General features: G+C 39.6%; 1 protein-coding gene across 1 annotated transcript in view; it reads right to left on the bottom strand.

The window, feature by feature from the left end:
• SLCO5A1 (solute carrier organic anion transporter family member 5A1) overlaps positions 1–15,419 on the bottom strand; it is a 120,970-nt gene that overhangs the window by 21,004 nt on the left and 84,547 nt on the right. The window contains exon 6 of the mRNA XM_054590236.1: positions 1,446–1,644. Within this exon, the coding sequence (XP_054446211.1) occupies positions 1,446–1,644 (199 nt within the window). The remainder of the gene's footprint in view (positions 1–1,445; positions 1,645–15,419) is intronic.

Here is a 15,419-nt window from a genome sequence, read left to right on the forward strand (position 1 = left end):
TGGTACAAATTGGTACAACAGTAGGAAGGCAATTTGGCCATATTTATTGCAACCCCACTTCGGGACATTTATTCTACAAATATACAGCCCACAAGACAAATGCTATATGCAAGAGGTTGTTTATTGCAGCATTGTTTTAATAATTAAAGTTTAGAAATAACCCCACTGACCATCAAATGGCAACTAGTTAAATTAGAAAATAGAATTAAATGGAATGTTATGCCATGGTTAACAGTAGTGATTAAGGGCGCAGCTCTGTAAATTGCCTGGGGTTAAGTTTGGGGTTAAGTCCTGAGTAATATGCAACATAGCCACCCTGGATCACAAAATCCTTCTGTTAAGTTTTTAGGGATTTTGTCAATTGTTTATTTAAGATAGCCATTATTAAAAGTTAAATTATGTAAACCTACAATTAAGTAAGTGTTATTGAAAACAAAGGTAATGCTCAAATTCATCGCCTCCTAATTATTCTACTATACCTTACTATGGTCTGTGCTCTGGACCAGGCTCTGTAAGTCTATCACATCTATGTGATAAAAAAATGTGTAATGGTGCGTGACTGGCATCTGCTCCTTACTCAGTGTCTTCACATTAGTAGTTTGAAGTCAGCCATGGTGAGAATAATTACACCTCCAAAATTGGCAAATGCTACAGATTGGGTTTTTCTTTTTGTTGAGAGAGAGAGAGTCACACTTGCTACATATTTATCAGCACATTATACCCACATGCATGCACATATGACCTGTACCTAGGTTTTGCCATCTGTGAAATCAGGAGAATAGTATCACCTACCTGATCAGGTTTTTGTGAGGATTTATAAGTTGTTATATGTAAAGCACTTAGAAGAAATGTTTGTCATGCAATAGTGTCCATATAAAGGTTAGCTATGTTTCAAAGCATTACTGGTACAGAAGACCTCCAAACTGTACCTTAACATTTAAAAGAAAAGCTCAGCAAAGTGTGTATAGAATGCTATCTTTTGGATATATAACAGGGAAAATTGAAAGTACATAAGAAGCCTTGGAAGGATACACAAAAGAGTGAATTGAAGTTATCACCCGGTATGTCTTTGGTTGGAGAAATGGAGTGAAGGATTTGGGTAAGAGCCAGACTCCTGACTATCTACTGTACTATCAATTTTGTTTCAAAATTATGTCAATGTATCATCTATTCAAATACAATATTTTTTAAAAAAGTTTCATTAACTCAACATGCATTTCCTCTTCATCTGTTGTAATCAAAATGCTATGGGAGACACTGTGTGAGGGGCAAAGGAGCACAGACAACAGAGAGCCATGGCCTCCGCCCTTGGAGCGCGCATGCTCTACTTGGAAAGAGGAAACGCAGGCAGACTGGCTTGGAGGGGAGGCCACAAGTCTGCCCCCGGACAGTAACACTTAAATCGTCATGATCGTGACAGGGAATGGCTCTTCCGAGATACTTACCCCGTTGTATAAGGGATGTTTATGCCTCCTAGATTAATACTTTCACATCCAACAATGAACAGGGTTGAAAAACACAGTAAAGACACACCACTGCAGATCATTGCTAGTTTTGCAGATTCTCTTGCACCAAGCTTCAATTTTTTTATAATGTAGCCTCCCAGAACAATACCAACACCGGCACTGGGGACAATAATAACACCTGGAGAGAAGGAAAGGACAGGATTGATTTATTTTATTAATTTATGACTTACTTTACGAAGTAATATATCCTATTATCTATTTTCCATTTACTCGGTTTCTACTTACTAGTACTAAGGTAGAGAAAAATACTGTAATCAAAATTGGTAGTTATAAAAATAGTCAATGGGGATGAGCATAGGGAATATACTCAATAATATTGTAATAACGATGCATGGTGTCAGGTGGGTACTAGACTTATTGAGGTGGTCACTTCGTAAGTTATATAAGTATCCTATCACTATGTTGTACACCTGAAACTAATATTGTATGTCAACTGTAACTGATTTTTTAATTATTTAAAAAGAAAAAATTATTTTAAAAATACTATAATTAGCAAAGGTTCAATGTGTGTGATTTTATAGCCTAATTTATTTTCAACACATACAATAAATAAAGGATTCATTTCCAGAACATAAAAAAACTTTTACAAAGCAATAAAATAAAGACAAGCAACCCATGAGAAAAACTTGAATGGGCCCTTGACTAAAGGGAAAATTCAGGTAACCAAAAAAACACACAAAGGTGCTCAGCCTCATTAGTAAGGGGGAAATAACAAATTTAAACCGCAATGAAAAGCTATTCCACACTAATCACATTGGTAAAAATTTAAAAGTCTAACAGTACCACAAGTTGGCAAAGATATGGAGCAACGGGCACCCTCTGGTGGGATGCAAACGGTGACACCTACTTTGGAATGATCTGGTAGAGGTGAAGGTATGCACACCCTGTGACAGGCAGTTCCATTCCGGGGCCTACACCCTGAAGAGACTGAGCACAGGGGGGCTAAAAGAGGTATACAAGATCTGCGAAGAAACATAATAGCCCAAAACTGGAGTGAACCAAATATCCACTAATAGATAAGTAATATGTAGCAAATTTATACAATGGAATGCACATTACAGCAATTAAAGTCAAAAGCCTAATTACACATAACTATGTGGATGAGTCCTACAAACACAATGTTGAATGAAAGAAGCTAAGCACAACAGAACATGTGTGTGACTGCATTTGTATAAAGTTTCAGAAGAGGTAAAATGAAATCATATTGTTTAGAAGTGCATATACTGGTAACACAACTCTGAAGAAAATCCAGGAAGTAATTGCCCTAAAAGCCAAGGCAGTGGGGGGACGGGTGGGACTGGAAAAGGCGCAGGGGCCCCTGGGGTCCTGAAGATACACCATTCCAAGGCCTGGGTGATGGGTGCGCGGGTGTTCACTTCATAATTATTCATTTCTTTACACTTTGTTTAATGTACTTCTCTGTATATTGTATTTTACAGTAAAATATTTTTAAATAGCCATAGTGCTTGTTCCAAGAACCTTAGAACCTAAAAGAGAACCAAACAGAAAAATTCAGAACACAAAAAGGAATTATACAAAAAGGGCAGGGAGAGTATAGGAAAGGAAGCATCTGAGTTTTCCCTGGGAGAAATCATGGAGGGCTTCCCAAAAGTGGCTGTATTTGAGCTGACATTCAACAGGTGAGACAGAATCTGTCCAATGCACCGGCACAAAGACAACATCCTACGCAAAGGAAACATGCAGAGGCATGAGATAGAATTGAGGATTCAGAGCAGTTCAAACAATTTGGGAATGTGGAATGCAAGCTGCCAGGAAGTGGGGCGACATGGGGAAGAGAGGTAAGGGAGAGGGAGGCCATAAGAGATCACGCACAGGAGGTCAGGTTCCACCCCTGGGCAATGAGACACCACCGAGGAATTCTGAGCCGGGGTCTGCCAAGATGGGCGTTGTGTGATACAAAGGTCATTCCTGGCCCTGAGATGTAGGATGGCTCAGATGGAGTCAAAACTACAGTCAGAGACGTGGTCAGGAAGGCAAGTACCAAGGTCCGGGAGAGCCATGGTCAGGCTCTATCTCGACGGCAAGATAAATTAGCGGAGGAGGACAAGTACAGAGAAAGGACTACTGCCCAGCAGGCTGGGCAACAGTCAGCCAGATGTGCCTCGCACTGCTGCACGTGGGCCTGTAGCACTATTCAAGGCGCAGGTGGGCTCTGACAAGACTGAACAAAGAAAAGCGGCGGGCCCGAACCAGAGCTCAGGGGAGCACCAGTGTTCGGAGGGGTCACAAAAGATGAGCCCACAGAGGAAACTGAGCATGAGCAGCCACGGAGGGGTGAGGAAACCTAGGACCGATAAATGTGTTAGGGTGGAGAAGCCTGGGCTTTGGATTCAAAAAGGCTGGAATTCAAATCTGCACTCATCTTTTGTAGCCATGGGATCACATGTAAGTAAGCATAAGCTTCCTCAAGGCTCTAAACCAGGTTCCTTAACTTCATCAGGGAGATGCCCACCTTTCATGTTAAAATGAAGATTACTGACACTATCTGTAGCCACAGTACATTGTATATTATACACAATATAAATTGTAGTTATTACCATTACAGTTGTGCCATAGAAACCAAGGAAAGGGAGTTTCAAGGAGAAAATGAAGACTGTCAAACGCCTCAGAGAATTCCAATAGGATAAAGACTAAAGTGAAACAACATCACTGGAGATCTTGGTGAGAGCAATTTCCAGAGCATCCTGAAGGGGGAAACCAGATCTCAGTGGCTGACTGGTCAGTCATGTGGATTTGGAAACTGGAATCCGCACTGCGTTTTCAGAACTTTGGCTGTAAGAATGGGGAGGGCTATGGGTCCATAGATAGAGTTGGGGCTTTCAGAGTCTTGTTTGTTTGCTAAGATACGGAGAGGCTGAAGCATATTTATATAGAGTATGGCAAAAATAGACTAAAAAGGAGTGGGAGGTAGAATGTAGAGGGAGAAGTTTACTTAATATCAACACAAGATCCTTGAGAAGTCAGCACGGATGATCAGATTAGCCCTGGATAGGGAGAGATCCCTTCCTCTGGGCTAGGAATAGGATGGGGAAGGGGGAGGGAGAGAGAATTCCCTGGGTGGGCAGTAGCTTTTCTGTTTCCTTATTCTCCCAGTATTTTGGAAACATAATGTAATACATGTTGTAGCAGAACATTTGAAAAGCATAGGAAAGTGGGAAGAAACAAAAATCCACTGCTTACATATTTCACTTTTTTTTCTGGTTTTTTCCTTCAAGAAATGATAACATGCTGCCAATTTGTTTGTTTTTCTTTATAGAATTGTTTTGGGGTTTTTTTTTTCTGATAATTAAAAATAAAAGTAACTCTTAGAGGAAAGGTATACTGAGATTTTAAATATGGCCAAGGCTTGGGATACCCTTGGTAATAAAGAGAACAGAAACAGGAATGTGTCATGGGCTCGGCATGTGTGGAGAACTGCGCACCCAGATGACGTGAGATTCCAGAGGCCTGCCGCTGCGTCAGTGCACACGGTTGGAGGGCTCGCTTCAGCGTGTTCAACAACCCATGTAAAGGAGCAGAGAAGGAGGGCTGGATTTATCGAAAGTCTGGGCTCTGCCTGGCAACCAGTGTTCATCTTGTAATCCTCACTGTAGTCCCGATTTCATAAAATCAGTCACAGCCCTTGTGCAGATGAGGAAATTGACCACTCAGAAAAGTGACTTGACCACTAGTGCACACAAGGGAGGGAGACGCTCAATAAAAACTGAGGTCTCTGATTCCCAGCTCTGTCCACATCACCATGGCAGCCTCTTAGGCTCAGCCAGTCCCTGGAATCTTCTAGGTAAATTGACCAGGGCTCTGTCTGGGCTTCCGGGAGCTGGTTAGTAAAGTATCTGCCTCATTAAGGAAGGGTACACATGCTGTCATCACGATTAAGTAGGCAAAGCTTTAAACCGAGAATGAAAATGGTACATTAATAAAATTTCTATTTCAGGTGAGCAATCTATGGAGTGACAAATACTCTGCAGACCCCCAGGTCAACAACAAAACAAGTCCCCGTCCTCATAACTGACTCATAATTTAAAAGCAGTATAATTTATTGGACTCCACATCTTAATTAGTACTCAGCTCTTAAAAACAGGGCGTTTGTCATCAGTAAATATGAGGTTACATCAAACAGAGTAAACACCTATTAAAATATCCTTCTAATGTCTCTCAGCATCTAAATCTCACCACACTATCAACACAGAAAGGTTCTGAGTATTCACTCATACTAATGTGTCCATCGCTCAGGTCTCCTGTTTGAGTAAGAGGCGCAAATATTTCCTTGTTGGAGTTGATGACCAGTGGGATGGGTAGGGAAGATTTGGGGCTGCAGAGCAAGGGGGTAGGGCATGACAGTGGAGCCTTCTCACCGCCTCCTGACTCTGGGAAACCAGCTTTGTTGGCTTGGGGCTAGCTTATGGAGAACATGGCGGGCTGGGAGTCCATTTCCCCACCTACCACTACCCTGCCGTCTAGGTGCCCCAACTTCCACATTTCCTTGTGAAGAGAGGAAAATAATTATGTAAGGTGGGCTCTCTGGGCAGAAATGGCCTCACTCCAATTCCCATCACTGACAGGCGCTCCCCTTCCCTTCCCTCTGTTCCCAGGCCCCTGACAGCCAGCTCCTGTACTGCCTCTGCTCCTCCGAGCCTCGAGCCTCGGCATCTGATCCACCTCCCCTCCAGCCCCAGCGGGATTGTTCTGCCGTCCCAGAATTTTTGCTCCTCATGCCCTCTAGTGGCCTAGACATGGGAAAGGGGAACTGGCGGGGGATGCCCAAGGACATCTGAGCAGCTGGTGACCAGGGACACCTCTGGTACAAGTATGAGGGGGAGAGGAAGGGACCAAGCTAAGATGGGAACACATGGACCAAGCCCAGGACCCACCTAAAATACAACTGGTAGAGGGAAGAAGCCAATGTAACTGCAAGTGTCTAAGAGAAAAATCCATGTAAGAGTATGAGCAGTGTAGACAGACTCCCTGAGTTTGAAACTCAGCTCTGCCACCTACAAGCTGCATGTTTCTGACCATTCCCAGGCCTTGCATTTTCTCATCTGTAAAATATGGGTAAGAATAGTATCTTGCTCATAGGGTTATTAGGATTAGACAAGTTAAGACATATGAAGCGCTTAAAACAGTGTCTGAGCAATCATTGTCATCACCATAATGTGTATGAACACCAGCAGTAGCTACCTACTATTACTGAGTTTAGCATTTGTACAAAGAACTATATTGGAATCATAATTAGGCAAATTTCTATATGCTATTTAATCTACAGAATTGAATTTAAGCTACAATTAGTGACCTAACATAAACCTCTATGTTTTTTAATATATAAACCTTTGTATGATATTTTAGCTTATGAGTCTTAAACACATAAACCTGTTAGCTATTTAGTTATTGTGTGTATATATCTGAATCTAAAGGACTCCTGCATTAGTTCTTAAAAGGTCTTCTTTCCAGTTAGAAATCTTTTACCTTCTTATTTATCGAAGCAAATTGGTATGTCAATTGTCTTAACTCTGTTCTTTCTCTTATGTCACTCACTATTAGAACATTCAATTTTGAAGTTTTTACTCAGGGTCACATTATTGCTTGCCCTTATAAAGTGTGGCTGCATGGAGTTGAAAGGTCTTTAAGAAAAATGATATTAAGTGAATTACCAAATATTAAAGCTAATGGAGGAACTTTTCCTCTTCATGCCAGTTTTTGTCAATATATAGCTATTACCTACCTCCATAGACACATAAAATATACCTAAGCTTACTACATGATTTGGAGCATAAGAAACCTTGGACTGAAGGAGAGGCTTAGAAAATTAAATGACTCGTTCATTATTAAGAATGTTTCATGGAGAAAAGTGAGGAGAAAGGGGGAAAAAACAAGACTGTTTTAAGCTCAGGAACTTCACCTGTGCTGTAGCTGTTGCTATTATTAATAAAACAACAGTGTGCGCTCAGGGTACCCAGCACTGACCTTGCCGGGGGTTCTGCCACCGTTGTTGTCGTGCTCTTTCTCTGTCTTTCCTGTAGCCAGAAGGTTCCAGTACTCAGTGTGGACATTATCTGCATTCTTCATACCTTCCTAGCACTTACCAGGAAGGGGTGAATGTATGGCCGAATGTGTTCATTTTGTTATTTATAATTCACTACATAAAATCTTCAAATGACACTAATTTCTGTTTTCACTTATTCCTTGAAGTAGGCTATATCTCATTTTACAAATAGGAAATCTAAGATATAATTTGGGGTGAAAATGCACTAAAAGCCGTTTAAAACTGGCAGGCTCTAAATAGCTACACGGATGCCTGAAAAATCTCACTGTTATCGAAATTCTAACTTGAATATTATTAGCAGAAGTTTAACTGCCAACCCTCTAAAGCTGGCAAAACGTGTGATGTCTGTAGTCCTCTGATGTCTTTATTCTGTTGTGAAGACACAACGGTTGCAGAATGTCCTGTGGTGAATTAAATTCCCATAGACACACTCTCAGAATTTGAGGCATCCTCATGATCTTTTCTCTAATTCCACTGACCCTTTCTGTATATTCCATGCCCAAAGTTGAAAATAGATGGCTTGCAAACACGTAGGATTATGAATCAATAAAAAAAACATCATTATGAGCTGTTACAACTTTCAGTTTCTGCTTCCTCCTTTGGGGAAAGTGGTTAGGTCCCAGGAGGGGACTGGGGGAAGGACGATGAGCACCTGGAAAGAAGGGCCTCGTAATTCATTCTCATTCCTATTCTTATTTTTTCGTATTCTTCTCCCTCCTTCTGTCTTTCTCTCTATCTCTCTTTCTTTATACGCACACACACACAGACAGACACCGAATGTATGCCAAGTAGTGTGATAACGACTCTGCATGTAATATCTCATTTAATTCTCAAACACATAAGGACTTCAAGTTGCTCTGAAATCAGAATGTGCCCTACAATCAATGGTATCTCAGCTCCATGTCACAACCTAGTTAGAAGCATACTTCTCTCATCATAATTCAAAATCGTGGTGCATCTCACAATGAATGATGTTCTTTCCACATCACAGATGAGGAAACTGAATGAGTGGCAGAACGGGCAACAAACTCAGGTTTATGTCACTTTTCCAAAAACTAGGCTTCTAATCTTATGATTGAAAATCAGTGTTTTCCTATCACCAGGGTAAATTATTTTACTCTGTTAAGCTTCCACTTTCCCTTGAAAACATTCTCTTGTAGGAAATAAACGTCAATTACGGCCAGCAGGGAATAAAAAAGAGACTTTTAAAAATTCAAACCTTGTAGCAAGAAAATTTTAAATGGCCTGGGAACAGACAGCATAGTGAATATACATTTTCACTAACAACACATAAACCCACAAAGTGTCACAAAAGCACAATATATCTATTTCTCGTTCATATGTATCAATACTACGCTTATGAAAAAAATCTCAGAAAATCCCTTCACAAACAATGAACAAGTGGTATCATGAGAACTAATTTATGATAATTTTTTAGTAATTCAGTGGCTGTTTTAAGACAGAGAACAGACTATTTCTTGAGGGCCATGTTATTTCACAGCATAATACTAAATCAAATTGCAAAGGAGGAATAGCGAAGTATAGAACGATGGACTGGATTAGCAGAGGCCACCCATGTGTGTTGAACTGAATAGTATATTCAGTATCAAAGCTCCCGGGACCTGAAGAGATGGCTATGGGCCCAGAGGAAGAATTTACAGGGAGGTCCTTTAGGAATTCTCTGGAGGCAGATGAGTTGGTGGGGTAGCTAGCCTCATACCAGGCTGCTGCAGACAGCCTGTCTCGCGCTGGGTCCTCTCCAGTTTCAGACAGAAGACCAAGAGCCAGAAGAGGGTCTATCCGGCCCACAGCGTCCTCTGTTAAGTACCGCATGACAGCCACAGTGCGGCTCAGATGGGACCACCTGCAGCTAACAGTAGAGAATGCTATGAAATTTCTAGCATGGCCTTACTGAAATTACCCATCAAGGCTTTCAAAGGAATCACACTTCTGCAAACCTTCACTTCCCTGACTTCAGCATGGAGATAGCAATCTGAAGCTCATATTTAATTCTGACTTGGGCAAATGGGTCTCATTCACCAAGAATAACACTTTCTTCAACTCCGCTAACACAGGGAGACACTGTGCGGTAGGAGAGAAATCTGAGAACCCCAACCTTAGGTGTCAAGGTCTCGGGATCACCGAAGGAAAGGTAATAAAAGGTACATTCAACAGAGAAAACAACCACACTTTTCATTCCAGGTTTCTGCAGTGCTCTGGCTAAAATAATACAGAAAAGCAAATGTTGAGTTGTGTCATTGAAAGAATTCAAAAGTCCACTCAAATTAATATTCCATCCTTTACAGTTTAGAAACCTAAAAGAGTTTTCTTCATCCAGGCACTAAAATCACAGAGGGCACAAAACAACTTGAAATGATGAAGTGCAAAAATCAGAGCGCTTACTTCCGTTTTTCACTGGCTCAGGGAAACAAGGTGAAACAGCAAAAGCTTTAAACAAGTTACTGCCAAAGGACAGGGGGAAAGCCTCTTGTAGAGAAAATTTTATTGGCGAATAATAAGGGCTTAGTAACTTTTTCAGTGATCAAAATAAGCTGCAAACTAAGACCTTGGTATTGAGTTGCAGGGCTTGGTTTCCGTTCAAGAAGCAAGGCCTGCAGGCGTGGGCCAGTGCCAGGTGCAAAGCCCTCTTTGGAGGCCCTTTGGGCAAGATCCGTTTTCTGTCAGCAGCTTTCAGTGTCTCCCCTTTCCACCGCTGTTCAAATCCAGCAGCTCTCAGAGGCTTCCCTCTCCTATTGAGACAGTTAGCGTCCTTGCATCCCCTAATAGCTGAGTGGCAAAAGCCCGACAAAGCTCGCCCCACCCTGGGAGAAGTAGGCGGATTTAAAAACTCTATTTATTAGGGGAAAATTTTTAAGACAAGCTGCTACACACCTGAACTGTACTTGTTAGACTGCCATTGTCCCACAAGGGCTAGATGAAAATTTTGCTCATTTAAAACAAGGTTAATTCTGCCAAGTTTATAGGGAGGGCAAGAGCAACCACTTTCTCAACAAAGTCAACTCACTGATACCGTGTGCTGTGTTTCCTTTCCTTTCTTTTTTATCGACAGCTTCATTGAGCTGCAATTCACATACCATACAAGTCTCCTACTTACATAAATGTATAATTCAATGTTTTTTAGTATATTGGAGGTATGCGACCATCACCATAATTATTTTTAGGACATTTTCATCACCCCCCAAAAAATTCTGTACCCATTAGGGTATCACACCCATTTCAAAATGGATTAAGGCCTTTGATCCATTTTGAGTTAATTTTTATATATGATGTAGGGTCCAACTTCATTATTTTGCTTGGAGGTATCCAGTTGTCCCAGCACCATTTTTTGAAACAACTATTCTTTCCTCATGGAATAGTCTTGGCATCCTTGTCAAAAATCAGTTGACCATAGATGTATGGGTTTATTTTTGAACTCTCAATTCTAATCCATTGATGTTTATGTCTATTCTAACTACCACACTGTCTTGATTACTGTTGCTTTTTATTAAGTTTGAAATCAGGAAGTATATGTCTTCCAACTTTGTTCTTTGTCAAGATTGTTTTGGCTATTCTGGGTCTCTTGCATTTATTTCCCAATTAATTTTAGAATCACCTGATCAATTTCTGCAAAGAAGTGAGTTGAAATTTTGATGGGGATTTTGTTTACTCCATCCAGGAAGTACAGCCATCTTAATAACATTAAGTGTTCCAATTCATGAGGATGAGGGATCTTTTTATTTATTTAGGTTTTCCTTCATTTTTAAACAATACTTTGTGGTTTTCAGGATATAAATTTTGTACTTTTTTCATTAAATTTATTCCTAAATGTTTCATTCTTTAATGCTAGTATAAATGGAATTGTTTACTTAATTTCATGGCTAAATTGTTCATTGCTAGTGTATAGAAATAGAATATAATTGACTTTTGGACACTAATCTTATATCTCACTGCCTCACTAAACTCACTAGTTCTAATCATTTTTAATGGATTCCTTAAGATCTTCTCTATATAATATCACGTAATCTGTGAATATAGTTTTATATCTTTCTATCCAATATGAATGCCTTTGATATCATCCTCTCGCCTAAATGCCCTGGCTGGAATCTCCACTGCAGTGGTGAGTAGAAGTGGCAGTTTCCATTACTCCTGATTTAGGGGAAAACATCCAGTCTTTTACCAATAAGTGTGATGCCAGCTGTGAGTTTTCTGTACATGCCCTTTGTTACATTCTGTTTTTAATTAACAATAATTGAGCTAAAATTCATTCTCTATTTTTTACAAATGTGTTCATTATAACTTTCAGAAAACTTATACAAATATATAGTTTTTAAAACATATATTTAATGTAACAGAAAACATTTATTGAGCATCTACTATGTGTGGGGCCCTTTACTAGACTCTGGAGATACACGATTAGAAACCTGACAAAAGATCCTGCCCACATTGAGTGTACAATCAACTTTGGGGAAAACAGGCAATAAATAAACCAATAACTAAGCAAATCATACTGAATGTTAGAGAGTGAAAAGCACTACAGAGGAAAATCTTCAACCCAGCAAGGAAAATCAGGAGTTGTGGGAGAAAAGTGACATTTTAAAATGAGGAATACTGGGTTAGGTCTCAATGACAAGTGGCCATTTGAACAAATGTTGGAGAAAATGTAGTCAAGCATTTGCCCCCAATCAATGGGAATCAATGCCCCCCAATCACACACTGTTTTCATCTACCTATTAAAGTGAGTTTATTGAGAGCCAAGACCATTCAAGGTCACAACATTTGGTACCTAGAAGAAATTTAAAAGTTAATTAACCTTCCTTGCTCTCTGAGCAAGATAGTTTAAGCCAGAAAAACTAAGAGCTTTGGGTAAGACAGTGACAGGCGAGATGGAATTCTTCACCGGCATGCTACATATTGCGCTTTTTACCTCAACTTGTTGTTTCATTTCAAAAGACATGCATCATTCCACTAGATAATAAAATCCACAAACAAGTTTTATGAATAAAAATGTATTCTAATAAACCAATGCTCTGAGCAGCTTTGGAGATACCAAACTTACTATCAATGAGAACTTAGGCTTCAGGAATCCATTAATCAACCTTATAAAAAGTAGCCATTGGTGGAAAGCATGTGACGTCGTTCCTGTGTGCCTTCCTAATGTAATACAAACACGCTCCACCAACTGACCAGTCTCTAAATCTCTCAGCAGAACACCCATAGTCTCCTTCCCTTAGTGTTCAGATCTTATCTCTTTTTGGTTTTGAATACTAAAGTCATACATGTTGCAAAAAGAATAAGAAAAAAGCAATAAATATTTTAAATTTCACCCCAAATGACACAAGTCAATCAGCAAAGAAAACAAACACAGTGTCGCAGAAGTCAATGCACTGTACCTCCCAGCTAACAGTCCTGCGCTGCTCTCGCAGCGTGACGGTCACAAGTTCACAATCAACCCCTGATATTGCACTAGGAGGACTTTACTGGGATCAAAGGTATCCCTGCACCTTTTCACATTTTTATTGTCACCAAAATGAAGACAAATGCCCAAAAATGTAGTTTTTTACTCAAAGCTGGAGAGGTGCAGCTGATGTCTTAGACAGCTGGGCTGGAACCAAAAGCAACCATTGTGAGACAGGGAAGTGGGCAGAATAGAAAGGCAAGTTAACAGGTGCAACTCAAGTTTCAGCCTGTACAAGCAAGGAAGAACTTTGTGGTTTAGTGTTTACTAGCATGTGTTTTAGTGTTTATTAACATTTTCAAAATTATTCCTACATCATAAGAAATTGTTTGGATTTTTTGTTTTTATTCTAAAATCAAAATCTGGAAGGGTGCTGTGGCAGAGATGGTTGCTTATCCCCTGAAAACTACCCTTCTGTCTTCTAGAGCAGGAGCAGACAAGTTTCTGTTTTTTATTTTTTGTTTTTAAATAAAGGGCCAGATTGTAGTACTTTCCACGTTGTGGGCCAGAGTGCCGTTACAACTATTGCTGAAGTGCTAAGGGAGTCGTGAAGTTGTATAAATAAATGGGCATGACTGTGTTTCAATATAATTTGATTTACAATAATAAGCAGCAAGCTACATTTGGCCCAACACCCCTATTTTAGAATAATAACTTGGCTATGGTCACCTGGATTACAGACTACACTTGCCAGACTTGCTTTCAACTAGATGTGGCCATGTGGTAAGTTCTGGCAATGTGATGTAAGCAAAAGTAGTATGTCCATCATGTCTTTCTTCTTTCTATCATCCTACTGCTTGGAATGCGAAAGACCCATGGAATCTACTGGACCTCTCCTTTGGACCACAAGGGCAAGAGTCCATGATGGAGCAAAAGCAGTCCTGTGCTACATAATTCCAGATTTTTTTGTGACATATCATCTATTTTGCTTAAGCCACTGTTAGTTTGAGTCTCTAATATTCTCAAAAAATGTAATCAAAACACAGGAACTCAGAGATCATCTCTTTGACTCCCTCACTTTATAACTGACAAAAAAAAATGAGGTTCCCCTGACTGGTGTGGCTCAGTTGGTTGGGCATCATCCTGCAAGGGAAAGGTCACCAGTTTGATTCCTGGTCAGGGCACATGCCTGGGTTGCGGGTTCAGTCGCCTGTTGAGTGCATACAAGAGGCAACTGATTGGCATTTCTCCTTCTCTCCTTCTCCCTCCAATCCCCTCTCTCTAAAAATAAATAAATAAATATTTTTTTAAAAAGTGAGGCTCTGAAAAGATGAGTGACTTAACATTGGCTAACAATGGCTAGTCCAAAGCAAGCCCTAGACTCTGAATGTTATGAATCTAAATTCAATGCTTTTTCTACATATAAGGCTAACACTCCCATAAACACTGTTTAAATTACAAAGGTTTGTTATTTTCTTCATGTTATTTTTTTCAACCATTTAAGCCACTTGTTTTCCCCACAAATGAATTCTCAGTTTTATTGTAAAAGAAAAAGTAAAACTATTTTTTTATTTACAGAAACTTGCTTTACAGTTAATTCTTCCAAATTCTATTTACTTCAGAATGGGAAGTGTTTCAGACTAATTTTCCACCTAAAACAGCAGAAAACTCCTCAAAATTCCTTTAAGCAAGCTGGCTTTGACTTTAACCAAAATTAGCAGCAACAACCTAAAATCATATGATGGAAATAAACCTTTATAGTTTTTTCAAAGCACGTTCATGTCAATTATTTGAGTAATAAAACAGTTCTATGAACAGGTTTTATCTGCTTATACAGATACGGAAATGGACTTTGGGAAAATGAAATGATAACATAATCATCATGACAAATGTGGAGAGTGCTTTAGGTCCTAAAGCATTTACACTTAGTTCTATCCCATAAGGTGGGTTACCAGTTATCCCCATTTTCCATAAAATTAAGTGTTAAGGAATATAAGACACATGAATGATATCACCAAGTTAACAGAACAGAGCTAGGATACAAACCTGATTTCCAAGCCAGAGTTCTTTCAGGTCAGAGATGAGAAACCTGTTCCCTAAATTCCAAATCCATTGTTGCTTTTAAAGCCGAAGCCTAGTCTCTTAACCTCTAATTAACTTTTCACTTTGTTACAGTGTCTTGTAAAACAAACTCAAACCTTCAATACAAAAAGGCTGAAATTTGTTAACATCTGTAGTGTGTGTAAATGTGTATATGTGCACATAAAAATGTATGTATGCATTGTCTGTCTGTATTTCTGATAGTCAATATTTTATTTATTCCTTACATCCCTCAAAAAAAAAAGGGGGATTTGAGATAGGAGATTGGTATTTTTAAAAGCACATAAACAGGATTAGGAACCAACAGAAAAGGTAACTGAGAAGAACTGTATTATCT

This window comes from Pteronotus mesoamericanus, unplaced genomic scaffold (assembly GCF_021234165.1).
Source record: "Pteronotus mesoamericanus isolate MK-2021 breed Mesoamerican mustached bat unplaced genomic scaffold, CSHL_Meso_final scaffold_174, whole genome shotgun sequence".
Classification (NCBI taxonomy): Eukaryota; Metazoa; Chordata; class Mammalia; order Chiroptera; family Mormoopidae; genus Pteronotus; species Pteronotus mesoamericanus.